Here is a 27,445-nt window from a genome sequence, read left to right as displayed (position 1 = left end):
CCACATAACGGAGTGAGCTCCCGTTACTTGTCCCAGCTTCTGCCAACCTAGCAGTTCAAAAGCACGTAAAAATGCAAGTAGAAAAATAGGGATCACCTTTGGTGGGAAGGTAACAGCGTTCCATGTGCCTTCAGCATTTAGTCATGCTGGCCACATGACCAGGGAGACATCTTCGGACAGCGCTGGCTCTTCGGCTTTGTAACGGAGATGAGCACTGCCCCCTAGAGTCGGGAATGACTAGCACATATGTGTGAGGGGAACCTTTACCTTTATGTAGTGTAAATTTGGAGGTGGTGACCCTTTTAAGAGAGAGCTATATGCAACGAAATTTCATTTTTAATGCATGCCAATTAGCAGACATTCAAAATGGCAATAAAGTTATTCTATTCTAAATCTTAAAAAGTTCCCAAGTTTGGACACCCCTTCATTAATTTGCCATTTTTCTTCATTTTCCCAAAGGAATGATCAGCTTCTGTGGCTGCTAAACAGTTTTCTGTTGAGGTCTTTTTGCTTTTTATTATCAGTTGTCCAAAAAAAATATATGAACAATTGACCGAGAGATCTGATTGACTGGACTGATCGAGAGATCTGATTGGCCTGGGCAGATTCTGCATTGTTTTATCTCTTTCCCCAGGTTTCTGCCGCAGCCCCCCAGTGATGATTGCTGGGGGCCGGGTGTTTGTGGTACCGTGTGTACAACAGATCCAGAGGTAAGTCTTTCTGTGGAGGTTCTATTTAAAGTTACCCAGGATCTCACTAAGGTTGGGCCAGTCTTGTAACTGAGCAATAGTATCCTGTTGGTTTCATTTCAGTTGCCCATCCAAGTACTAACCAGGGTGGACCCTGCTTAGCTTCCGAGATCAGCCAGGGTTCGTAGGATGCTGAGGCATTCAACCACATTGGTGTCCTTCAAACATTAACCTTATATGGTGCTGTGGATTACAAGTGGAATACAAGTTTGCCCTATTTGCCCTCATCATGTTAATTGATACAAACCCAGGGTGACACGTTTGTTAGATCTGAAACTTCATGGATGTGTATATGTTTTTGCGTATATATGTAATCCTTTTCTTTCCACTCTGACAGGATCTCACTTAACACACTGACCCTGAATGTGAAGAGTGAGAAAGTTTACACCCGGCATGGAGTCCCCATTTCAGTCACTGGCATCGCACAGGTAATATTTTTATTCAGCAGTACTCTGAAGGCTATTGTGTGAATATCAAAACCCCTGAAGGCAGGACAAGAAACAATGGATGGAAACTAATCAAGGAGAGAAGCAGCCTAGAACTAAGGAGAAATTTCCTGACAGAACAATCAGCCGGTGGAACAGTTTGCTTCCAGAAATTGTAGGTGCTCCATCACTGGAGGCTTTTAAGAAAAGACTGGAGGAGGAAGAGCCAACATTGCAACGATACAGACGTGCGGTCTCGATGCTCCGAGACCGCAGCCAATACTTTTACCGCTGGGTGGTCCAATCGGACCTAAACCGTCCCGCAGAGACGGTGAACAGGAAGAATACGTCTTGCTGATCTCAGGGACATCGCAAAGTCCCTGATCGATGCAAGAGAAGTTCTTCAAGCCGGCAACAAAAAATCCAGCCAAGGCTGGTGAAGTCGGGGCGGCTCCAAAACGGAAGGATACGGAAAGAGAAAGTGTTTCCAGCTGGTGAGGAATTTTTACCTTTTTAAAAGAGACTGCCTATAAAAAACTTAAAATTAATTTAAATTGGAGAACAGAAGAAATAAGTGGCGGAATTAAGCTTTGAATGGTTTTGGACAGTGGGTTATCTTACTTTTTAAATGCTATGTTCATGGATGGAATTTATGCAAGCCTTTTAAAACAAATGGATTAAGTTTTCTTCTATGTTTTTCTTTTATTATTCTTTGTAACCTATGGACTAAAATTCTCCTTTCATTACTGTTCTAACTCATTCAAGAATCGAACGTTTTTAAAACTTAGAATATAAAAAAGATACAAAAAGAAACAAAGAAAATTGTAACAATAACACTGCTACTCGGAGGCTGGAGGTTTGTGTATTGGAAACGAAACACACTTACTTTCTTTACTGATTATCCTGGCTTAGCACTCCAAGGTCTCACTGCTTGTTTATAGAGAGTGATAAGAAGAAAAGCATACAGATGTCCCTTTGAAGTATATCTTTAACCAGAGAAAAGTGAAAATAAAACTTTATTGTGAATTTATGCTTACTCATGTAAAAACCTTCTAAGCCAGAGCAGCAGTGTTTGTTAGCTGGAGATAATGGCACAACTTCAACAGCAGAAAGAAACTTTAAGCCTGCAAAAGATACTCTTAGAAATTCAGAAATTATCAAACACATTTGAGAGGACGGAGAAGAAGTTGGAAGACTTAGAGCATCTAACAGTAAAATATGATTAAGAAGTTGGAGATGTTTATCAAGTGGAAATAGTGGAGGTTAGAATCCTAAAAACCGAAGAGGAAAATGACCATAAAGAAATTAAATCTGCTGATGTTTATGGTGATTGGTTTGTGTCTGGAAATGGAAAAAGTGGAATACTGAAAGAGGAATTAAATGGAGGGGAACTTTACCCCAGATGGCAAGACACAGAAGAAGAAAAAACAAAAGAATGTATGGATTTAAAGAGAGAAATGTTATTAGCAACATCATTGATAACACTACTGACAATTAAAGATAAGCTGATTAAGGAAACAGAAGAAGGGCATCAAAATTACATGAGAGATTTTATAAGCAATGAGTTGCTAAGAGGAGTCCATACAAATTTGATTAAGGAGATGATTAGAGGACTGATACCACAAATGGCAGAAGACATGAGACTGTTTTGTTACTGGAAAGATATAGGTTGATAGATGGAAGTGTATAATTTAAAACTAGTTAAACTTAGTGAAATTTAGTGACAATAGATATAGTCAAATAAATAATTGATAATGATAATTATACATGTGTAGTGGTATGATAAGTAATAATTGGATATGAATATTGAATGGTACTCCTGAAAGGAAGATTAGAAATCTTTTTGATTATATATAAAGGTTAATAAAAAAGAGCTAAGTTAGATTCAGTTAAGTCTTGATTATTAGGGGGGGAAATGTTATGATACATGATATAGTCAAATAAAGAAGGGATAATGATAACAACATATATGTATGGGTACAACATAAGGAAACTGGATGTAAATTATAAACAGTGATTTGGAAAGGAAGGTTAGAAAATTTTGTTACTAAATATTATGGATGTTTAGCTAGAATAGGACATAAGGATTCAGTGTTATTGGAGGATTTTAGAAATAGCAAATGAAATGCCAGTATATGGTTATGTTTTAAATCTTGGTATATTTTATGATGAAGGACGTTTAAACAATTATAGTCAAATGAAAATGGAGATATGATGATGGTAACATGTATAAATATCTGAGTTAAAATACGAGTTAATATGAATTATGGTTGATGACTGTGGAAGAGATGCACGAAAGTCTTTTGTAACCAACTGATACACTTTTACAGTATGTAAAGAAGGAGGATTCTTTGTGTTGTGTTTGTTTTGAAAATAAAAAATATTAAAAAGAAAAGACTGGAGAGCCATTTGTCTAGAATGGTATAGGGTTTCCTGCTTGAACAAGGGGTTGAACTAGAAGACCTCCAGGGTCCCTTCCAACTCTGATTTTCAGCTCTCTGCAGTGGTGGGTTGCAGGCAGTACGCCCCTATACGGGCGTACCAGTTCCTGCTGGGAGCACCAGGTACCGTTCCGGTATGGTGCTCCGGAGGGCCCGCCTGCCCGCCCTCACTCCTTACTGGTATTTGAAGTTTTTGGTGCTTCCGCACGCGGGCACATTACCTACAGCGCCTGCGCAACGCTCCGCTGAGCAACTGGGGTGTTGCAGAGGCATCACGGCCAGTAAACACGCATGCATGGGCTGTGTGCATGCTGCACTCATTCATGTGGTGGACACCCGGCCCCGTTGCAATCGTACCGGTTGCAACGGGATCCGGAACCCACCACTGGGTCTCTGCCACATAAGCGGGAGACGTGTGCGCATGCATGGGGGGAGGGGTCCCCGCGTCCTGTTTTTGGTCTTAGGAGGCTTCAGGGAGACCTGTTACACCCAAAATGGAGAATGGGGGGGGATGGCACGTGGATGCACGGGGAAGCAGAGGAAGTGTGGAGGAGTCACACGCATGCACAGGGGCGGTGTGCATAGGGGGGTGTTGCGCGCATTTTGCATTATGGGTGTTGGCACTCAATGATAAAAAGGTTAGCCATCACTGCTCTATGTCACATAATATATTTGGGTATATGCATAATTTTGTATTTATTTATTTATTGTGTCATGTTTATGTAGTGTATATTGGAGATGGTGACCCTTTGAGAGCTGGATGCAATGACATTTCATTTTAATATATGCCTAGTGTACATTCAAAGTGACGATAAAGTTATTCTAACTCTAAAGTTATTCTAAGTCTTCTAAGTTAAGGATTATCTGTAACCCCAAGACAGATCTGTCAGAACTTTGAATGGTTGCTAAGTGACTAGTAAGTCAACCACTACCTGTTTAATGTTGGGGGGACCTTAAGAGGTTTTTAACCTTCAACCCATGGCAGAATTCTCATAATTCTTGATTTGATTTGGTGGAACTCTCTTTGGGGACAGAGAGGACAATCACTAGTTGCTTACTGAAGAAACCTCCTTAGTCTGACAAACCCCATATGGGGAGGGGAGGGAGATCAGATATGAGCAGGAAGTGCTTCCCACCCTTTCTTCTTTCACTTTAATCTACACCATCTTTCCCACCTAGGTGAAGATCCAGGGCCAGAACAAAGAGATGCTGGCAGCTGCTTGTCAAATGTTCCTGGGCAAGTCTGAAGCAGAAATCACACACATTGCTCTGGAGACCCTGGAAGGGCATCAGAGAGCCATCATGGCCCATATGACAGTAGAGGTAAGGCTGCTTGTGGAAATGTATGTGTGCATGCAAGATATTATCTCTGGTTGAAGAACGGGTGAGGTGTGGTGGAAACCAACGAAGGAGAAAAGCAACCTAGAAGTAAAGAGAAATTTCTGGAAAGTAAGAACAATTAATCAGTGGAACAGCTTGTCTCAGAAGTTGGGTGTGCTCCATCACTGGAGGTTTTTAAGAAGAGATTGGGCAGGCATTTGATTTAAAAAGGTACTATAGGGTCTCCTGCTAGAACGGGGCGAGACTAGAAGACCTCCAAGGTCCCTTCCAACTCTGTTATTCTGTTATCCTTAAAAGCTTAGATGTTTTCTCTTCCGTTGTGTGCCAAATTGGATACCAAACTGGTGAAAAGCTATCGTACAGGCTGTTACTTTAAGCTAGCTTTTCACCAGTTTGGTATCCAATTGAATTGAATCGGGGGTATCTGATAGAGGGGGTCAAAAAAGTTTTGGCAGCCACAACCGTGTGACCCCTTTTTTTCACAAGACACATTGACAAGGGATGGGCTTTGGATGCCGTGGTTGTGACCGTATGCTTGTGTCAGGAATAACACCCTCAACAAAAAGAAACTCCAAGGCTTGAAATTCTTCAAAGTTCCATTTGGTGTCAAATTGGCACCTCTGGGAAAACCCGAATCTGAAAGCTTCCAGGTTTCCCCCACCTAAATGAAAGTTCCAAGTCCCTGCCCATCACCCACATGTCCATCACATGGTCCAATCAGGCACCGTCCAAATTGGAGATGTCTCCCAGTCACACCACTCCAGGGGCAGGGCAAGATGTCCTTGATTCTCTGAGAAAGGAATGTTATTTTGACTATATATCTCCCATACTCCATATAATCCCCCCTCCCATTTTCCCACAGCAGAAAATGAGGCAGGCCTGAAGGCCCAATGCAAAAGATGGCTTCCAGGCCTAACCATCTGTTTCTTAAGTCAAGGGAACCAACTTTGTCTGAGGACACTTACATGTAAAAAGATGGCTGCCAGGCCTGACAGGTTGTCTATTTTTATCTGCTCCCTAAAGACAATCCAGCACTCAATTATGATTTCATTAGCCATGGGACAGTGAGGCCTTGGAGTCCAATCCCTGTGGAGAGGATTTAGTGAAGAAGGTCTGTTTTGAGAGTTCACAAACAAAGAAGCTCTAGGATAAAAAGAAGAGTGTATGCTGCTTCTATCATCATCATCTTTTAATGACCCCATAATCCCTTGTGGGGTGGAGTCTGGGTAACTGAATAGAGCTGAGTGCTTACTGGCCGGATGCCCTTCCTGTCCCCAACGCAGAGGTTTGTTCAGCAGATATATTCTCACTGTGCCCAGAGAGAGAAATATCTGCCTCTACCTAGGCTCGAACTCCTGATTATGAGGTGAGAGCTCCACCCTCTGGCCACCCCACCACTCGAGCTGATGCTGTTTCTGTATGGCAGCGGTTCTCAAATAGTGGGGCGCGCCCCCCTGGGGGGGCACGAGGCTCCGTAAAGGGGGCGCAAAGGCTCCCTTTCCATCTGGGTGCAACGGCGGCGAAGGCGTGGGCGAGGCATAATATATCCCGCCTGGAAGTGGCAGCACTTCGGACTGTGGATTTTCATTGGACCCGCGGGCTGGAGCTGTGCAAGAAGCCTGCTCGGGCGGGGGTGGGAGGGAGGGAAGCATGGGACCGCCCGTCTTCGCCACCGCGTAGCTCGCCTCCCCGCCAGCAGCTCCACCGCCAGCATTCCGTCTGGAAGCGGAAGCGCAACAGCCGCTGTTGGGGAAGGGACAAAGAGGCGGCGGTCGCCCGATCTTGCCACCGCCACCCCTTCGCCCCTGGTAACGGCGACTGTTGTGCTGCTGCTTCCAGCTGGGATGCTGGAGGAGCTGCTGGCAGGGAGGGAGGGAAGAAGGGCAGAAGGGAGGTGGAAAGAAGGAAAGAAAAGCAGACACGCCGGAGGGAAAGAGGAAAGAAGGCAAGCAGGCAGGAAGGAGGCAGAAGGAAGGAGGGAAGAATGGAACTGGAAGGGAGGCAGGGAAGGAGGGAGGGAGAAAGGAAGGATAGGAGGATAGGGAAAGAGGAAAGAAGGCAGGCAGGCAGAAGGAAAGAGGAAGGAGGGAACTGGAAGGGAGGCAGGGAAGGAGGGAGGGAGAAAGGAAGGATAGGAGGATAGGGAAAGAGGAAAGAAGGCAGGCAGGCAGAAGGGAGGGAGGTGCAAGGAAGGAAGAAAGCATAGATAAGCAGGAGGGAAAGAAGGCAGGCAGGCAGGAGGAAAGAGGAAGGAGGGAACTGGAAGGGAGGCAGGGAAGGAGGGAGGGAGAAAGGAAGGATAGGAGGATAGGGAAAGAGGAAAAAAGGCAGGCAGGCAGAAGGGAGGGAGGTGCAAGGAAGGAAGGAAGCATAGATAAGCAGGAGGGAAAGAAGGCAGGCAGGCAGGAGGAAAGAGGAAGGAGGGAACTGGAAGGGAGGCAGGGAAGGAGGGAGGGAGAAAGGAAGGATAGGAGGATAGGGAAAGAGGAAAGAAGGCAGGCAGGCAGAAGGGAGGGAGGTGCAAGGAAGGAAGGAAGCATAGATAAGCAGGAGGGAAAGAAGACAGGCAGGCAGGAGGAAAGAGGAAGGAGGGAACTGGAAGGGAGGCAGGGAAGGAGGGAGGGAGAAAGGAAGGATAGGAGGATAGGGAAAGAGGAAAGAAGGCAGGCAGGCAGAAGGGAGGGAGGTGCAAGGAAGGAAGGAAGCATAGATAAGCAGGAGGGAAAGAAGGCAGGCAGGCAGGAGGAAAGAGGAAGGAGGGAACTGGAAGGGAGGCAGGGAAGGAGGGAGGGAGAAAGGAAGGATAGGAGGATAGGGAAAGAGGAAAGAAGGCAGGCAGGCAGAAGGGAGGGAGGTGCAAGGAAGGAAGAAAGCATAGATAAGCAGGAGGGAAAGAAGGCAGGCAGGCAGGAGGAAAGAGGAAGGAGGGAGCTGGAAGGGAGGCAGGGAAGGAGGGAGGGAGAAAGGAAGGATAGGAGGATAGGGAAAGAGGAAAGAAGGCAGGCAGGCAGAAGGGAGGGAGGGCGGAAGGAAGGATAGACAAGTAAGAGGGAAAGAGGAAAGAAAGCATGGGACTACGGTGGGAGACGAGGAAAGACCGGTGTGCTATGTTATGCAGAGGTGTACTTATAACAATTTTATAGACAAATGATACTATTTACAGTCGCGCGGGGAGGCGCGAAATGTTTTCTTCTTCCTAGGGGGGGCATAACAGAAAATAATTGAGAAGCACTGCTGTATGGGCTTAAAAACTGGTGAACAGATTCTTTTTTATATATAATTTATTTTATTTTAATACAAACCATCCATCTTCCCTTAAACAGTGTGTCGTCTGGGTACAAAATCTTGTGTAATAACAATTAAAATTTACAGCTATACTCATTATTTATCTGTTCATGACCTAATACTGATATACATAACACATCTGATTCTATAACAATCCTCTTCTTAAATTATTTAATTCTATTAGTATGTTTTCTATATTTCACTAATCTACTTTCATTTCTAACTTTCATATTTGTACTCTAACCATCGGTAGAGTAGTTCCCATATACTATAATATTCAGTTTGCTCTTTCCCTTTAATTGCAAGTGTTAACCTATTCATTTCTGCACATTCTAATATTTTCCTAAGCACATTCTCATCCGTAGGAATCTCTTCACTTTCCCAATGTTGTGCAAATACAATCCTGGCAGCTGTTATTGCATGAATAATCAAATATACATTTGCTTTACTGGTAAAATCCCCTGCAAAAATATTGTGAACAGAATCTGTGCTTGGTACTGACCTTTCTCCTTGTTAAACAGGAAATCTACAAGGACCGTCAGAAGTTTTCTGAGCAGGTCTTCAAAGTGGCCTCATCTGACCTGGTCAACATGGGGATCAGTGTGGTCAGTTACACCCTCAAGGATATTCACGATGACCAGGTGCACATATGCGCTGTTTTGTATTAATGCAAACCATTGTCACTGAGAATGTTCAACCATAGAGATATCTAAGGCAAAAGATTACCAAGGATTCCTTATCCAAAATCTTTCAGCAATAGAAATGGAAAATCAGCATCAACCTGTCTCAACACCAAGTAGAATTGCTTGATTGGTTTTTTTCTTGCTAATGGAAAAATGATACAGGGTTCTTTTTCATACTGACGATCAAGTTTTGGGCTGAACATATTTATTGACTGACTGGCTGATAACCCGGCGTTGCCCGGGTATTTATTTATAGGGGGGAAATGTCTGGACCAAACGTAATTGCTAATGTTGGATTTTCCCCCTTACCAGAGGGAACTCCCTTATGGAGTACTGTGAAGCTGTTACCATGACAACTCCACTGTGAGGCCATTTTAAGGCAGTACAGCAGAAGCCATTTTAAGGTACAACAGGCTGTATCGTAACAGAACGCGCATCCTGAGGGGTGTTAGGGGTGTCTTACCCCCACAGTATTTGTCTCCAGAGAGTAAGTCATCTGTCTATCAAGTTTGGTTGAAATTGCTTGCGCGCGCACACACACACACACACACACACTCACACATATAGGATTTATATCTGTCAGTCCTTCAACATTGGCCAAGTCAAAAAAGAATTATATTAAGTTTGACCAGAACTTATAGTAACAAAATCTTGTAAGTTTTCCCTTCCTATAGAGAATTAAGATGGAGCCAAAATGAGTTGTTTTCTTAGTTTCCTGGGCTTAACACGTGTTTTGTTGTTGCAACCATCTTGCACATTGTTTCTCCAAGGATATTTTAAGGTAGCATACCTATGACTCTCTCCCTATTTTTCTCCGCATCAACCTTATGAGATAGATTGAGCTGAGACAGAGAATGATTAATTCAAAGTGCTTTAGGGGAACCTGGGTTTCCTCACCTGGGACAGGATTAGAGCCTGTCCATTCTGCAACTGTTCAGTCACCCAAGGAAAAAAACAAACCAGAATTCAGACATTACCAGATTTTGTTTGCACAGTGAGTATTTCCTGGATTGCTTTTCCTGACCATCACCTTCCCCTCTGGTCAATTGTAGGATTATCTTCATTCTCTGGGGAAAGCCCGAACTGCTCAGGTACAAAAGGATGCCAGGATTGGAGAAGCCGAAGCCAAGAGGGATGCTGGCATCAGGGTGAGCTCCTGGGCAATGGTGGAATTGAGATGGGCTTTACCTATGTGACTATCTACCTGGTTTGAGAGATTGCTGGAGGCTTTTAAGGAAAGATTGGGCAGCCATTTTTCTGGCATGGAGGTCTCCTGCCTTGGGCTGGACTAGAACCGTGATGACGAATCTATGGCATGTGTGCCACAGGGGGCACATCCGGGCACACGAGGCGTCACCCCAGCTCAGCTCCACCGTACATGTGCATGCGCCTCCCACCAGCCACCTGATTTTGGGGTCTGCTGCACATGCACATGTGGGAAACGGCGGGGGAATGTGTGCATGGGCAAGGGGGTCATGCACGCATGCGTGGGGGAAGGAGGGAGCGCGGGAGTGTGGTACACCCAGTGGTGGGTTTCAAATTTTTTTAGAACCTCTTCTGTGGGTTTTGCCTGCTTTGTGGGAGTGGCTTGCCAGCCATGTGACTGGGTGGGCGTGGCCAACTTGTAAAATGTGGTGGAACTCACTTAACAGCGCTGTTGCTTAGCAACCGAAATGTTGGCTCAGAAACTCTGGCATTTGAAAGACACAAGTCTTAAAGCTGTCAAGTTACAAGACCGGTGCACCCCTAATCCTTTAGAAAGAAAACCCCAGGGGTGTTCAAACTTGACAGTTTTAAGACTTGTGGACTTCAACTCCCAGAATTCCTCCTGCAGTCATATTGGCTCAGGAACTCTGGCATTGAAGTGTGCAAGTCTTAAAGCTGTCAAGTTACAAGACCCTTGCACCCCTAACCCTTTAGAAAGAAAACCCCAGGGGTGTTCAAACTTGACAGTTTTAAGACTTGTGGACTTCAGCTCCTAGAATTCCTCCTCTCGCTCTTCATCTTGATGATGTGCGGACAGGCGGGGGGAGGGAGCTGGAACCGGTTCTAAACGGCACTGTAGATTTGTGGATCCTCTTCTATAGAAGAGGTTAGAACTGGCAGGAACCACCCCCCCCTGGGTACACCCCACACCTGCGTCCCGTTTTTGGTCCCAGGAGGCTGCAGGGAGGCCTACTAGGCCCAAAAGGGGCATGGGGGGGGGGGTGTCGTGCGCGCATGCAAGGGTGCGGGGGTGTTGCATGTGCATGCACAGGGGATAGTGCACAGGGGACATGTCACACGTGCATTGGATTATGGGTGCAGGCGCACACGCTGTTGCAGGAGCGCTTTCAGCATGCGATGGCAAAAAAGCTAGCCATCACTGGACTAGAAGACCTCCAATCATGCTATGATTCTAAGCACGTTCAGATCTGGATATTAATTGGATGGGAGACCACTTGGAAACCCCAAAGCTGTGGAAAGGAAGGCCGTGACTGCCCAACGATTTCCCAATCGTATCAACCACCCAAATAGACTTTCCCATAAAATCACCAGAAGTCAAACGAAAACTTGAGAATCTTTTTAAATCAAAACCTCTTTGGTGCTCATGGCTTTTGCATTACCGCTGAGCTCTTCTCTCTCTTCTCCCGTTGGGCTCTGCCCCTGAGTTCTCCCATCTTTCCCCCTCTAGGAAGCCAAGGCCAAGCAAGAGAAATTGTCGGCCCAGTTTATGAACGACATTGAGATGGCCAAAGCCCACCGAGATTTCGAGCTGAAGAAGGCTACTTACGACATCGAGGTGAACACGCGGAAAGCAGAATCGGAGTTGGCCTATCAGCTCCAGGTGAGCCACCCACCACGCAGCCAGTCAAGAGGGATCGGCAGATGGCAGAGGCGGAATAAGTTGTAGCCTATTTTGTTCTCAAATGAAACGTGCGGGAAAACCGTTTGTGATTCCTGCCCCTGGACCTGGTCACATCCTTCGTTTAGAGCAAGCCTGTCCAACCTTGGCAATTTTAAGATTTGTGGACTTCAATTCCCAGAATTCCCCAGCCAGCACAGGGAAGACTTGTGATGGGGAAGACTTAGAGCTGATTATTATGCCCTAGACCTGTGGACTTCAACTCCCAGAATTCCCCAGCCAGCATGGCTGGCTGGGGAACTCTGGGAGTTGAGGTCCACAAGTCTTAAAGTTACCACGGTTGGACAGCCTGATCTAGAGCATAATCCGCCGCTTTAAATTTGCCGGATGTTGTCATATTGAGCCATGAATGAGGCTCCACCAGGGAGTTTCTGAACCCTTTGGGGTGTTTTTTTGTCTCCTTCACGCAGGTGGCGATGACCAAGCAGAAAATTGAAGAGGAGAAGATGCAGGTCTTGGTGGTGGAGCGAACTCAGCAGATTCAGATCCAGGAGCAGGAGATGATCCGTAAAGAACGGGAGCTGGAGGCCCAGGTCAAGAAACCAGCCGAAGCAGAACGTTTCCGGTTGGAGAAATTAGCCGAGGCTGAACGGTACGAGCATTAGACTCCCCTATTTCGCTCTTTTTCCTTCCTGTCCAGAATTTTCTCCTAGCCCCTTCTTTTTCTTTCCTGTCCAGAATCTGCTCCTATTCCCCTCTTTTTTCCTTCCTATCCAGAATCTGCTATTACTCACCACAGAAGAACACTTTTTAATGAGTGAACTGATGCTGGCTATACTCTTTTTTTTTTTTTTTAGAAAATTATTTTATTTTAATACAAACAAAATCCATCTTCCATTAAACAGGGTGTCGTCTGGGTACAAATATCTTGTGCAATTAGAATTTACAACCATATTCATTATTTATCTGACTTAATACTGATATACATATCTGAATCTATAACGATCCTCTTCTTAACTTATTTAATTCTATTAATATATTTTCTATATTTCACTAATCTACTTTCATTTCTAACTTTCATAGTTGTTCTCTAACCATCGGTGGAATAGTTCCCATATGATATAATATTCAGTTTTCTCCTTCTCTTTAATTCCAAGTGTTAACCTATTCATTTCTGCACTTTCTAATATTTTCCTAATCACCTTCTCATCCATAGGAATTTCTTCATTTTTCCAGTGTTGTGCAAATATAATCCTAGCTACTGTTATTACATGGATAATCAGATATACCATATTTTTCAGAATATAAAATGCACCGGAGTATAAGACGCACCAAGGTTTTGAAGATGCAAATTTAAAAAAAAGTTTTTGCACTCTGCAGACCTCCCAAAAACCTCCAATTTTTCACACAAATGGGCCCGTTTTTTGTCAAAAAAAAGGGCATGCATAGCCTTTAGAAGGCTTGTAGAGTGCTCCTGCGGCTGGGGAGGGGGAAACGAGCAAAAAAACAGCCCAATGTTTGCTCATTTTTGCCCTCTCCAGCCCCCAGGAGCACTCTGGAAGTCTCCTAAAGGCTATGCATGGCCATTTTTTCAAAGGGGGCGGGGTTTCGAGAGGCCAAAAATGCTGTATTCAGTGTATAAGACGCACCCAGATTTTCACCCTCTTTTTTGAGAGAAAAGGTGCGTCTTATACTCTGAAAAATATGGTACATTTTCTTGGCTATACCTCTTTAGAGTACAGGTAGTCCTCGACTTATGGCCACAAAAATTGAGACCAAAATTTTGGTTGCTAAGTGAAACATTTGCTAAGTGAATTTTGCGACCTTTCTTGCCACAGTTGTTTAGTGAACCACTACAGTTGTTAAGTGAGTCACACGGTTGTTCGGTCTATCTGGTTCTCCCATTGACTTTGCTTATCAGAAGGTTGCAGAAGCTAATCATTCCCAAGGCGCTGCAAACATCCTAAATATGAGTCATTTGCCAAACATCTGAATTTTGATCACGGGGATGCTGCCACCGTTGTAAGTGTGGGAAAATGGTCGTAAGTCACTTTTTTCAGTGCTCTTGTAACCTGGAACTGTAAGACTCAGAAATCCATTATAGCAGGTATCCAAAATGTCTGTCTGCCTTATGCAGAGTTTATTCTTTTTATACAAGCAAAGCAAGAGCATAGGTAGCAACAGCATCTTATTGGTACGTCCTTGTCAATCTCTAAGACCATCCCAGCCAGGGTTGAATCTCACGTAACTCCCTGGTAGTGCCTGGTTCTACTAATTAGGTGAGCTCATAGACAGTTGAGGTAATCGGTTACTAAGATATGGCAGTTTGCTGCGCATGCCTGTACGTAACCTTTGTATAACCACTACATTGAACGGTCCCTAAGTGAACTGGTGTAAGTCGAGGACTACCTCTAAAGCGAAGGGTCAAATAATGGAATGAATCTCCACAAAAATAATACAGATGATCCTTGAGTTATGACCATAATGGAACCTGTCTGGTCATTAAGCAAACCAGTGGTTTGCAACAGGGGGCTGATTTTGCCAAAAACCCAAGTAAATTCCAATGTTTGGGGCAAAACTGGTATAATGCAGTCAGGTGACCACAGGACATTGCAAACTGCTATAAATGTGACTTGAACGCTACATGCCAGTCACGTAACTGTAGGGCAGCGGTTCTCAAATAGTGGGGCGCGCCCCCCTGGGGGGGCGCGAGGCTCCGTAAAGGGGGGCGCAAAGGCTCCCTTTCCATCTGGGTGCAACGGCGGTGGCGGCGTGGGCGAGGCATAATAAATATATCCCGCCTGGAAGTGGCAGCACTTCGGACTGTGGATTTTCATTGGAGCTGCGGGCTGGAGCTGTGCAAGAAGCCTGCTCGGGCGGGGGTGGGAGGGAGGGAAGCATGGCTGTCCCAGGCTTCCCTCCCTTCCCCCCCCCCCAGCCCAAGCAGACTTTTTGCACAGCTCCAGCCCGCGGCTCTGATGAGTCTCTGAGCAGTCCCCAGCGCTGCCACTTCAAGCTGGGATATATTCTGCCATGCCCTCGGCGGCGTCTTTATGCAGGTAGCTCGCCTCCCCACCAGCAGCTCCACCGCCAGCATTCCGTCTGGAAGCGGAAGCGCAACAGCCGCTGTTGGGGAAGGGACAAAGGGGCGGCGGTCGCCCGATCTTGCCACCGCCACCCCTTCGCCCCTGGTAACGGCGACCGTTGTGCTGCTGCTTCCAGCTGGGATGCTGGAGGAGCTGCTGGCAGGGAGGGAGGGGAGGAGGGAGTAAGGATAGACAAGCAAGAGGGAAAGAGGAAAGAAGGCAAGCAGGCAGGAAGGAGGCAGAAGGAAGGAGGGAAGAATGGAACTGGAAGGGAGGCAGGGAAGGAGGGAGGGAGAAAGGAAGGATAGGAGGATAGGGAAAGAGGAAAGAAGGGAGGCAGGCAGGGGGAGAGAGGAAGGAGGGAACTGGAAGGGGGGCAGGAAGGAAGGGAAGGAGGAAGGGAGGGTGGAAGGAAGGATAGACAAGTAAGAGGGAAAGAGGAAAGAAGGCAAGCAGGCAGGAAGGAGGCAGAAGGAAGGAGGGAAGAATGGAACTGGAAGGGAGGCAGGGAAGGAGGGAGGGAGAAAGGAAGGATAGGAGGATAGGGAAAGAGGAAAGAAGGGAGGCAGGCAGGGGGAAAGAGGAAGGAGGGAACTGGAAGGGAGGCAGGAAGGAAGGGAAGGAGGAAGGGAGGGTGGAAGGAAGGATAGACAAGTAAGAGGGAAAGAGGAAAGAAGGCAAGCAGGCAGGAAGGAGGCAGAAGGAAGGAGGGAAGAATGGAACTGGAAGGGAGGCAGGGAAGGAGGGAGGGAGAAAGGAAGGATAGGAGGATAGGGAAAGAGGAAAGAAGGCAGGCAGGCAGGGGGAGAGAGGAAGGAGGGAACTGGAAGGGAGGCAGGAAGGAAGGGAAGGAGGAAGGGAGGGTGGAAGGAAGGATAGACAAGTAAGAGGGAAAGAGGAAAGAAAGCATGTGACTACGGTGGGAGACGAGGAAAGACCGGTGTGCTATGTTATGCAGAGGTGTACTTATAACAATTTTATAGACAAATTATACTATTTACAGTCGTGCGGGGGGGGGCGCGAAATGTTTTCTTCTTCCTAGGGGGGGCATGACAGAAAATAATTGAGAAGCACTGCTGTAGGGGGTGGCAATGGGCAACTGTCAGAATTTCAAATCTGGGTCGTAGGTACCCCACAGGTAAGTCTGTCGAAGCTTCAAATGGCCACTAAGCGACTGGTCATAAGTCGAGGACTGCCTGTACTCCCCACTCACATGGGATGCGTAATCTGAAAGCATAGAATTCCAAAATATCTCGTCATACAAGGCACTGATGTGTCTGGGCTATGCAAAGAGCTGACCTGTGGCAAAAACCATCCTTGCACTGCACCATTTGAGAATTCGTTTTGGGATGGTTTGCATGGCTGAACGCTTCATTTTTAATCACGCATCTTGGGATTCGTGCCTTAGCAGTGCAGTGTGTCAGGAAGACAGCTATCACATCTTTCTTGTTGAGATAACTTTTTCTTTCTTCAAAATTCTTTTTAGAACCTTGTAGCCTTGAGCAGGGGGTTGGACTACAAGACGTCCAAGGTTCCTTCCAACTCTGTTATTCTGTTCTGTTCTATTCTATTCTATTCTATTCTGTATTCTATTCCATTCCCTATTTGGGATAGAGTCAGGGTGACTGGATATTACTGAGTTTATACTGACTATTTACAGGCCAGATGCCTTTCTCAGACACCTAAGCGGAATAGTTCACAGTAGATATACTGTACTTTTCAGAGTATAAGATGCACTTTCCCCTGCCCCTAAAAGAGGGAGGAAATGTCGGTACGTCTTATGTCATTTTTTGCCTCATGACACCCCGCCCCGTTCATCCAGTTTTTGCGAAAAATTGGGGCGTTTTTCACAAAAATGGGATGCGCAGAGGGTTTGGGAGGCCTGCAGAGTGCTCCTGGGGGCCGGGGAGGGCAAAACCTAGTCTTATAGTCCGAAAAATACAGTATATTTCTCTGCATCCTAGGAGAGAAATATGTGCCCCTACTTAGGATTGAACTCTCAACTTTCCAAGTGGAAGGCGAGCGTCTTCACCGCTAAGTCACCAGGCTGCTATTTTTTTTTCTAGCTTCAAAGGGGTCTAACTTTCATCCTTTGGAACACCGTTCAGTCCCGTCCTACGATTGGCATCCATAAATTTCCCATCCTTTTGCCTCAAAGGTGCTTTTTCAAAAAGCAATTGAACTGTTTTTTCCCTGGGGGAAAATAAGGAGGCGGGCTTTGTTTCTGAGGAAAAAAGAAAAAAAAATAGTCCAGTTACCCTTTGAAAAAGTATCTTTGAGGCAAGTGTAGATGACTGAGAATCTCCAAAGACATTCCTTATCCTTTGCTGTTTGATGCAGAAAATACTTCTTAACATGGCTTCCATGCATATAATCCTTTTTGATTTCCTGCAACTAACTCTGCAGTTGCAAACCAGGGATGGGTTACCATGCCGGGCCCTAGAATAATAAGCCTGTTTTCTTGCTCCAGGTTTGTCACCTCAAGCTGCTCTCAAACCCTGCTGTATTTTACCTTACTGCACCTGTGTATGGTTTGCCAATTGCACAGTGGCAGATAGGACAGCACTCCAGAGAGTTAATGTCATTGCCCAGAGGATCATTGGTTACTCTCTCCCCTCCTTGGAAGAGCTTTATAGCTCCCGCCGCCTTAAGAAAGTTTAAAACATTCTTAAAGATCCATCTCATCCTGGGCACCCTTTTTTTGAACTGGCATACGGTACAGGACCATACAAAACAAGGACAAATATGCTGAAAAACAGAATAGGATATAGAATATAGAATATGGAAGAGAAGAAAAGAAAAGAGAATTCTTTATTGGCCAAATGTGATTGGACACAAAAGGAATTTGTCTTGCTCTCAGTGTACATAAAGAAAAATGAAACAGAATACATTCATCAAGAATCATAGGATACAACACTTAGTAATAGTCATAGGTTACTAATAAGCAATCAAATTATACTTGGGAACAAATAAAACAATATAAATTTTAAAGATACAAGAAACATGGTTATAGTCATGTGGGAAGAGGGAGATACCAGGAAGGAAGATAAGAAGAATAGTAATACAGTCTTAGTAGGTAATTTGACAGTGTTGTGGGGATTAGTTGTTTAGCAGAGTGATGACATTTGGGGGGAAACTGTCCTTGTGTCTAGTTGTTCTGGTGTGCAGTGCCCTATAGCATCGTATTGAGTGAATGTGAAGGATGTATGCTTTTGTTTTATTTTATAGTCTTTTTTAATCTATAATTAGTTTAGTTTAATTTACTTTATTGTCATTGCACTTTGTACAACAAAATTAAATGCGATCTTCCATGTACAATGACAATTCAGGTTGTGGTTGTTAAGGAATCATGTGCAGTCATTAAGCACAACATCAGGTAGTGGCTGGTTTCCTCATTGACTTATTGGAAGCTGACAGTGAAGTGTACACTGAAGATGGTGTTTAATTTCATTGTACGAGGTGCAGTGTCAATAAAGTATTCAATTCAATTCCTGGTCTTCCCCTCCATTTTGGGAGGCCAAAAGTGGCCTTTGAACGTTGGATGCTGGGCAGACCATGTCCCTGTTTTCTTCCCAAACAGGACTAAGCTCATCATGCAGGCGGAGGCGGAGGCAGAAGCCATCCGGGTGAGCCATTTCTCTACTACCTCTTGGGGGCGAAGAGCAGGAAGAGGTGGATGAGAACGTAGCTTATCCCATAATCCCGTTTCCGGTTTTTAGGTGAAGGGCGAGGCTCAGGCGTACGCAGTTGAGGCCAAAGCCCGGGCTGACGCTGAACAGATGTCGAAGAAGGCAGAAGCTTTTAAGCAGTATCAAGAGGTTGCCATGGTGGACATGCTTTTGGAGAAGCTTCCAGAGGTAAGCACATCCTCCTCACGTAATCCCAAGGAGAAAAGAAGGGAGAGGACGGTCCCAAAGATGCTTTTTTTTTTTCTGGAGGCAACTGGGCTTCCTTGTTTTTTCTCCTTTTGAAGACGTTTCGCTTCTCATCCAAGAAACTTCTTCAGTTCTGACAGGATGGAGGGGAATGGACAGATTAATATTCCTTGCAGACAGCTGGTCATTTGCATCTTTTTAGAGGGTCGTTGAAGCACTTGGAAGTTTACCTGTGTTCTAAGTAGTTCTCCTGGTTCCTGTAGCCTGCAATTTTTCCTCTGGAAATCCATTCCTACTCCCAAACCTTTCAAAGGGGTGTTCATCCCAAATTGTTTACCTAAAAATCTGAGGAAACAGATAAACCTCCAAGTGCTTCAACGACCCTCTAAAAGGATGCAAATGACCAGCTATCTGCAAGGAATATAAATCCTTCCATTCCCCCACCATCCTGTCAGAGCTGAAGATGTAATGTCTGCTTGCAATTGCCATCATAAGGTGAGGACTAACTGTACAGGACAGTCCTTGACTTATGGCCACAATTGAGCCCAAAAGTTCTGTTGCCAAGCGAGACAGTTGTTAAGTGAATTTTGCCCCGTTTTACAACCTTTCTCACCACCCTCTGTTTGTTAAGTGAATCACTGCAGTTGTTCACTTAGCAACATGGTTGTTAAGTGAATCTGGCTTCCCCGTTGACTTTGGTGGTTAGAAGGTCACAAAACATGACCCCTGGGACACTGCAACCGTCATAAGTATGAACCAGTTGCTAAGCATCTGGATTTTGATCAGGTGACCATGGAGATGCTACAACGGTGGTAAGAAACAGTCATGTCAGTTTTTTCAGTGGCGGCGTAAGTTCAAATGGTCACTAAATGTAAGTCAACGGCTACCTGTAATTTGGGAAAAGCAGATGCAGCCTGCCATTTGATTGGTGGATACGGTTGTGGGCCGCAGGCGTTTTGCAGATATCCTTAATTTAAACCGGGTGTCAAATTCAAGGCCCGCAGGTCAGATTTGGCCCACACAGTGCTTAGATGTGGCCTGCAAGGCCGCCCTGGAAACATCAAAGGACCGGCCCGCAGTGCCTCTGCCAGCGAAAATAAGGCCCAGGGGTCTGGACACGCCCCCCCCCCCCCCCGAGCTTTGTTTTCACTGGGAGAGGGCTAGCAAAACAAACTAAAACAACAGAAGAAATGTTTCCCCTTTTGCATTTGAGCATGCAAGAAGGGCCAGGAAAGGAGAAAGGGAAAGAGGAAAGACAAAGAGAAAGATGGGAAGAGCGCAAGGAAGGAAAAATAAGAAAAGAGGAGAAGGAAGAAGAAAGTAGAATGGAGAGGGAAGCAAAAAGAAAGGAGGGAAGGAAAGGGAGGAAGGAGATTATAATGAGAGTGAGGAAGGGTCTGAGGGAAGTCCTGCCTTAGCACTTGGCTACCACTGGTGCACCAACAACACGAGTGACATCGAGCTGGCCACACCTGGTCACGGCCATGCCCCCCACCCCGGCTCCCCCAGTATCAAACACAACCCTGATTCAGTCCTTAATGAAATTGAGTTTGACACCCTGGTCTAAATGGTACCTTTGATGGTAATAATATTTTGCTTTTATATAGTACTCGCCGATACCACAATGTTGCCCGGGTATTTATTTATAGGGGGGAAATGTCCGGACCAAATGTAATTTCAAATGTTGAATTTCTCCCCCTTATGAGAGAGAGCCCCCTTGTGGAGTACTGTGAAGCTGTTACCATGACAACTCCACTGCGCTGTACAGTAGAAGCCATTTTACGACAGTACAGTAGAAGCCATTTTAAGGCACAACAGGCTGTATCTTAACAGAACACACACCCCGAGGGGTTTTAGAAGTGTCTTACCCCCACAGTATTTGTTTCCAGAGAGTAAGTCATCTGTGTACCAAGTTTGGTTGAAATTGCTCGAGGAGTTCCAGAGTTATGCTGGAACATACACATACACAGCCATTTATATAGATGATAGATAGATAGATAGATAGATAGATAGATAGATAGATAGATAGATAGATAGATAGATAGATAGATAGATAGATAGATAGATGATAGATAGATAGATAGATAGATAGATGATAGATAGATAGATAGATAGATAGATGATAGATAGATAGATAGATAGATAGATAGATAGATAGATAGATAGATAGATAGATAGATAGATAGATAGATAGATGATAGATAGATGGATGGATGATAGATTAGATAGATAGATAGATAGATAGATAGATAGATAGATAGATAGATAGATGATAGAAAGATAGATAGATAGATGATAGAAAGATAGATAGATAGATAGATAGATAGATAGATGATAGATAGATAGATAGATAGATAATAATAATAAATAATAATAAATTTGAATTTATTAGCCGCTCCCTTTCCAGATAGGACTCGGGGCGGCGTACAATAGAACATATAAAACATAAAACATATATACAAACACATAAACATACATATATACAAGGACATACATGCACGGAGGAGGTAACAAGTTACATCACATTAGACAGTTAAAAATCACCGTTAAAATACCCCAATTATAATAACACAATTTAAAATTTAAAATTTAAAAAATTTAAAAGGACTGTCAGGAGGAATAAGAAAAAAATTACGGTTGAGCCAGGCCAGATAATTGAAAGAGGTGGGTCTTCAGCTGTACACGGAAGGAGCGGAGATTGGAAATAATCCTGATGTCACGGGGGAGGTCATTCCACAGGGCTGGGCCTATCACAGAGAAGGCTCTGCTCCTGGGTGTCGCCCCCCGACACTGTTTAGTGGACGGCACCCGGAGAAGTCCCTCTCTGTGTGAGCGGATTGGTCGTAGGGATGCATGGGGCAGGATGCGATAGATGATAGATAGATAGATAGATAGATAGATAGATAGATAGATAGATAGATAGATAGATAGATAGATAGATAGATAGATAGATAATAGATAGGTAGATAGATTTTGCGCTGAAAAAGTCTTCAATTAGAATTTTCCCTATTTTTCTTTCCACCCAACAACCTTATAAAGTAGGTTGGTCAGAGAGAGAAGCCCAAAGTCATTTCCACCACTCTCCTGAACAAGTAGGGACTCGAACTGCAGTCTCCATCCAAGTTTGCTATCTTAATCATTGGGCTACCCTCTGTCTTCGCCTTCCCTTCACAGATAGCTGAAGAGATAAGCAAACCGTTGGCTTCCGTGAGTAAGATCACCATGGTGTCGAGCGGGAATGGAGATGTGGGTGCCGCGAAGATGACTGGGGAAGTGCTGGAAATCATGAATAAGCTGCCTGACGCTGTTGAAAAACTGACCGGTGTTAGCATCTCTCAGGTATCGCTCAAGCTGCGGGGAGGAAGGGGTGGAGCAAATATTCTCAGTAGCAACTAGCTAGAGTAAATATGTAGTTACCAATCCTGGCTACTATTTCCATGTTTAGCAGATTAAGTAAAACACAAAATAGCAAGAGCACTTATATCACTTTACAGTGCTTTTACAGCCCTCTCTAAGCAGTTTCCACAGTCAGCTTATGGCCCCCAACAATCTGGGTCCTCATTTTACCAATCTCAGAAGGATGGAAGGCTGAGTCAACCTTGAGCCTGGTGAGATTCGAACTGCCAAGTTGCAGGCAGTCGGCAGTCAGCAGAAGTAGCCTGCAGTACTGTACTCTCACCACCGCACCACCCCTCATGCCTATTTCAGTGGGGAATATAGTCTCCGTGTTCATGGGAGTGATGACTGAATTTTAATCTTTTGGGGTGGGCTGTGTCTCTCCAGCAGATGAATCAGAAGAAACCAGTACGGATGAACTGACGGCTCAGAAGGACAAAGGAAAAGTCTTCTTGAGAGTTGAACACCCATGAATCATCATCAATGTGCACCCATATTTAGCATTCCTCCTACCGGTGCCCTCCTGTGAATGTCAAACCTTTGTTATGGACAAGATTGTTGCATGCCGATCAGTATCAGCAAATGCTGAGGTCTTGTTACTCTGCTGAAGCACCGTGATAGCTGGTGATGTCGCAGGTCTACCCTGTCCCCACAGTATGTCGCAGTGTGGACCTGTGTATACTGATTTCCGCCGTCACTTGTAAAACAGGATCCCGTTGTTCCTTTCCTTGATGCTGTTTTTGCTGCCTGAGCACTGCTGGTCACTAAATCCCTTTTTCCTATAAGCAAGCTGTCCTCAAGGATTCTAACAATGATTCTAGTTCTAAAAAGGCTGGGAAGGCTCTAAGAACGGAGTAAGGGGTGAAGGCTGAAACCTAAAATCTGTTGTTGTTGTTTTAAAGGGTGGCTTTGTTTCAGGGATTTCTACCAAGGTGAGGTAATTTAGGGTTTTGTTCAGTCATTTCCCTAAAGAGTTGCCACCTGTGTACAGAGAGGGGTTTGGTTTTACAGCCCTTATCAAACCTAGGGATGTGTGGGCAGGCCAATTCTGTTTCTTTAAACCAAGGGTGGGGGACGATGGCTCCGTTTAGGACTTGTGGACTTCAACTCCCAGAATTCCTGAGCCAGCCATGCTGAACTCTGGGAGTTCAGGAATTCTGGGAGTTGAAGTCCACAAGTCCTAAAAGGGGTCATCGTTTCCCCACCCCTCACCTAACCCTTCCCAACTTGCTTGATATATCAACATCTCCATTTGTGCCATAGCGTTTGGTGCTATGTGTAGCTAAGATTCTTCAACTTAGCAAACTTCTTCCTTTTGGGTCTTTTGTCTTCTTCTTCTGTCCTCACCTCACCACCACTCCCATTCTCCCAGTCCTTAATCTCATTTTGAGGGGGGATGAGCCTTTGTCCATATCAGCTTTCCTGTGTTAAATCAAAAAGTTCTCCCTGCCAAGAAGACAATCCACACGGCGACGGGAGATTCCCTCAGGAAATGAATGTTGTAATAGGCCTCTCTTCTGCCTGCATGTTTATCTCCTCTTAAAACCACCATCTGAATGTGCCTTATATCTGTTTGAACTAACAGAGTAGATATATACCATCATTTCCCTAGAAGGGGAAATATAAAGGGTCCCTATTTTCACTGTCTAATTATCATTATCTCTCCCTTTTGAATTCTCCTGGAAGCTTTTCAATTTTGTGTCCTGGCCACCGATGCTCTCATCTTTGCTTATTGTCCCAAATCGTTAAAGGAGGCCATCTGCTCATATCTTCATGAGGCATGCCTGGTCAAGACGGTAGCCCTTCTTCTACAGTGGCTTAAATATCACACCGGGACCTGTGCTTTTGAATTCACATATGCCGTGTTTGGCCTGCTTGCTTGTTTGTATGTTGTGGCCTCAGCATGGTGCCTTGTCTATGTTCGTCTGAAGAGAAGGGGAAGTCCATTCTCCATGCTACTGAGATTGTCAGCTAAGAATAAAGGCCAAGATTAATGAGTGCCTCCAGTGGACCTACTGTGTATCCGTTTCTACTTTCTGGTCCATGTTTTCACCATCTAATCGCTGAAGCTTTCTAAGTACAGGTAGTCCTCAACTTACGACCACAGTTGAGGAATTTGTTAAGTGAGTTTTGCCCCATTTTACGATTTTTCTTGCCACATTCCTTGAGTGAATCACTGTGGTTAGTAACACAGCTGTTGAGCGAATCTGGTTTTCCCGCTGACTTTGCTTGTTGGGAGTTTGCAAAAGGGGATCACGTGATCCTGGGGCATTGCAACCATCATAAATGTGAGTCAGTTGTCAAGCATTCGAATGTAAATCCCATGACTCTGCGCTAAGTTACTGCAATGTCCACTATGCGCACTAAGTCACTGCAGCAGTCGGAAGTGTGAAAAACGACCACAAGGCACTTTTTCCAGTCCCGTTGTAACTTTGAACGGTCACTAAATGAACTGTTGTCAGTCAAGGACTGCCTGTATAGAAAATACATGAGAAAACATGAAATACTTCTGTTTTCACATGTGATCCTGCTTTACCAGTATAGATATAATACGAATTTTCTCTGCATAATCTCTTAACATTCCTTTGGATTGCAGTTGGAGTGATTATTATTATGATTGGTTGCACAGTCATCCAGATGATAAGACTGGGTTTGGCATTTTTTTTATCCACTTATCAAGTTCCTCCTAAGGACCTGGGATAGGCAGACGTTGTGGAATATTAAATTTATCATCACAGAATGTAAGCTGTTCCAAGTAAAGGTGCCTTTTGCAATTGACCGATAGCGATTTTTGTCAATGTCAATGGTATTCAATAGTTCTTGAGATTGTTGTTGTTATATCGCACACTGATGGTCAATGCAAACGACAGAACATATCTAATACTCCTGCTTTTTATATTCCCATAACGACCACCAGTGGTGAAATTCATTTTTTTTTACTACCAGTTCTGTGGGCATGGCAGGGGAAGGATACTGCAAAATCCCCATTCCCCCCCTCACTCCAGGGGAAGGATACTGCAAAATCCCCATTCCCCCCCCCCACTCCAGGGGAAGGATACTGCAAAATCCCCATTCCCCCCCTCACTCCAGGGGAAGGATACTGCAAAATCCCCATTCCCCCCCTCACTCCAGGGGAAGGATACTGCAAAATCCCCATTCCCCCCCCCCACTCCAGGGGAAAGATATTGCAAAATCCCCATTCCCTCCCCACTCCAGGGAAAGGATACTGCAAAATCCCCATTCCCTCCCCACTCCAGGGGAAGGATATTGCAAAATCCCCATTCCCTCCCCACTCCAGGGAAAGGATACTGCAAAATCCCCATTCCCTCCCCACTCCAGGGGAAAGATATTGCAAAATCCCCATTCCCTCCCCACTCCAGGGGAAGGATATTGCAAAATCCCCACTCCCTCCCCACTCCAGGGAAAGGATACTGCAAAATCCCCATTCCCTCCCCACTCCAGGGGAAAGATATTGCAAAATCCCCATTCCCTCCCCACTCCAGGGGAAGGATATTGCAAAATCCCCATTCCCTCCCCACTCCAGGGAAAGGATACTGCAAAATCTCCATTCCCTCCCCACTCCAGGGAGAGGATACTGCAAAATCTCCATTCCCTCCCCACTCCAGAGGAAGGATATTGCAAAATCCCCATTCCCTCCCCACTCCAGGGGAAGGATATTGCAAAATCCCCATTCCCTCCCCACTCCAGGGGAAGGATATTGCAAAATCCCCATTCCCTCCCCACTCCAGGGGAAGGATACTGCAAAATCCCCATTCCCTCCCCACTCCAGGGAGAGGATACTGCAAAATCTCCATTCCCACGCCACTTTGGAGCCAGCCTGAACTACTGAACTCTGAACTACTCAAAATTTCCGCTACCGGTTCTCCAGAACCTGTTGAATTTCACCCTGGACAACAGCCCTGTGAGAAAGGGCTGAGGGAGAGTGACTGGCCCAAAATCCCCCAGCCACCTTTCGTGCCTAAGACAGAATTGGAACTCACAGTTTCCTGGTTTCAAGGCCAGCATCTTAACCACTACACCAAACTGGTTCTAACTATAGGTATTTAGGAGCCCCAAATTTTATCTCACTCACTGTCTAAAGCCATGCAAGCTGCTATGTAAAGAGATGGTTTGAGCTGTCAGGAATTTTTACTATGGGTAGTAGAGATCCTTTAGCTAGTGGATGATTTCACATATTCTGCGAAGGCATAATACCTATTGCTTAATTTGCTTTTTATGTTCAGTATGTATGAACCCAGTCCCTTGTTTGTAAATCAAAGTGTATGGCAAAATATATAGATTTAAGCCATTAAAATAAACCTTGGTTTTGCGTGATCCATAAATGCAGCTGGGCTTGGTCCAAGGTAGTGTTGAACCTCAGCAACTTCAAGATGTGTGGACTTCAATCCCCAGAATACGTCAGTCAGTATAGCTGGAATAAGACAACCTCCTATGGGTGACCCATCTAGCCAAAAATACTCCATCTAGCAAGTGGGCCATTTACACCTGCAAAGAGGAAATGTAACTCCCCAAAGAGGAAACCGAAGGACACCGTTCCAAGTCCAATGCAAATTCAGAACGCACGACTGATTTAAATAGAAATAACAAGGCTTTGGGGAGCAACGGAGAGAAGAAAACTTCATTCAACTTCCCAAACATGCTATTGATGCATACATAACTCAATTCTCGGTCCAAGATTGCAGTCTGAATCCGGTTGCCTAAAAAACAGTTTTGTCCATGCTGATGAGTTGGAATTACAACAGGGGTGGGCTGCTACGGGGTCTCCCTGGTGTTGGAGAACCCATAGCTAACATTATGGCTGGTTTGGAGAACTTCCAAATTCCACCCCTGGCTGGCCCCGCCCACCCCGCCCTCCTGAGAGTCTCCGCACGGCCCATTTTGGATGTGAGGTAAGTGCAGGGCCCACATGGAGGCTCGGGGAGGGGGGAAAACGGGCCTCCAGAACCTGGAGGAGGTGAAAATGCCCCCCGCCCTACCATGGTGCAGGAGGCCGACTAGGCCACGCCCAATCAGCCAACCGGGCAGAGAACCCGTTGCTGAAATTATTGAAGCCCACCTAGATTACAGCTTCCACAATTGCTGGTACTGAGTGTTCTGGAGCAGTGGTCCCCAACCTTCTGGGCACCAGGGACCGGTTCCATAGAGAGGTTTTTTCCACGGACTGGAGTGGGCTTTACTTGTTTGGCATGCCACTGCCCGGTGCCTGTCCACGGAACGGGGATTGGGGATCTCTTTTCTGGAGGCCTCCACACTCTGGGAAGGCATCCCCTTGGGAACGGTTCGCATTAAGAGGGCTCC

The 27,445-nt window shown here is 45.3% G+C and overlaps 1 protein-coding gene across 3 annotated transcripts in view; it reads left to right on the top strand.

Annotated features, from left to right (window-relative positions):
• Window positions 1–24,128, top strand: part of FLOT1 (flotillin 1) — a 28,874-nt gene extending 4,746 nt beyond the window's left edge. For 2 of the 3 annotated variants that reach the window (XM_081961282.1, XM_081961281.1), the window contains exons 3-13: window positions 635–710; window positions 1,087–1,177; window positions 4,795–4,938; window positions 8,763–8,882; window positions 9,977–10,072; window positions 11,599–11,751; window positions 12,240–12,421; window positions 18,436–18,481; window positions 18,575–18,712; window positions 21,905–22,069; window positions 22,514–24,128. In XM_081961282.1, coding sequence (XP_081817408.1) covers window positions 635–710; window positions 1,087–1,177; window positions 4,795–4,938; window positions 8,763–8,882; window positions 9,977–10,072; window positions 11,599–11,751; window positions 12,240–12,421; window positions 18,436–18,481; window positions 18,575–18,712; window positions 21,905–22,069; window positions 22,514–22,549 — 1,247 coding nt within the window. In that variant the 3' untranslated portion in view covers window positions 22,550–24,128. The remainder of the gene's footprint in view (window positions 1–634; window positions 711–1,086; window positions 1,178–4,794; window positions 4,939–8,762; window positions 8,883–9,976; window positions 10,073–11,598; window positions 11,752–12,239; window positions 12,422–18,435; window positions 18,482–18,574; window positions 18,713–21,904; window positions 22,070–22,513) is intronic. The other variant, XM_081961283.1, reaches the window with a different exon arrangement.
• Window positions 24,129–27,445: the final 3,317 nt, after the last annotated feature.

Source organism: Natrix helvetica (genome assembly GCF_964273705.1).
Source record: "Natrix helvetica genome assembly, chromosome: 1".
Classification (NCBI taxonomy): domain Eukaryota; kingdom Metazoa; phylum Chordata; class Lepidosauria; order Squamata; family Natricidae; genus Natrix; species Natrix helvetica.
This window is presented reverse-complemented; position numbering and strand designations above follow the sequence as displayed.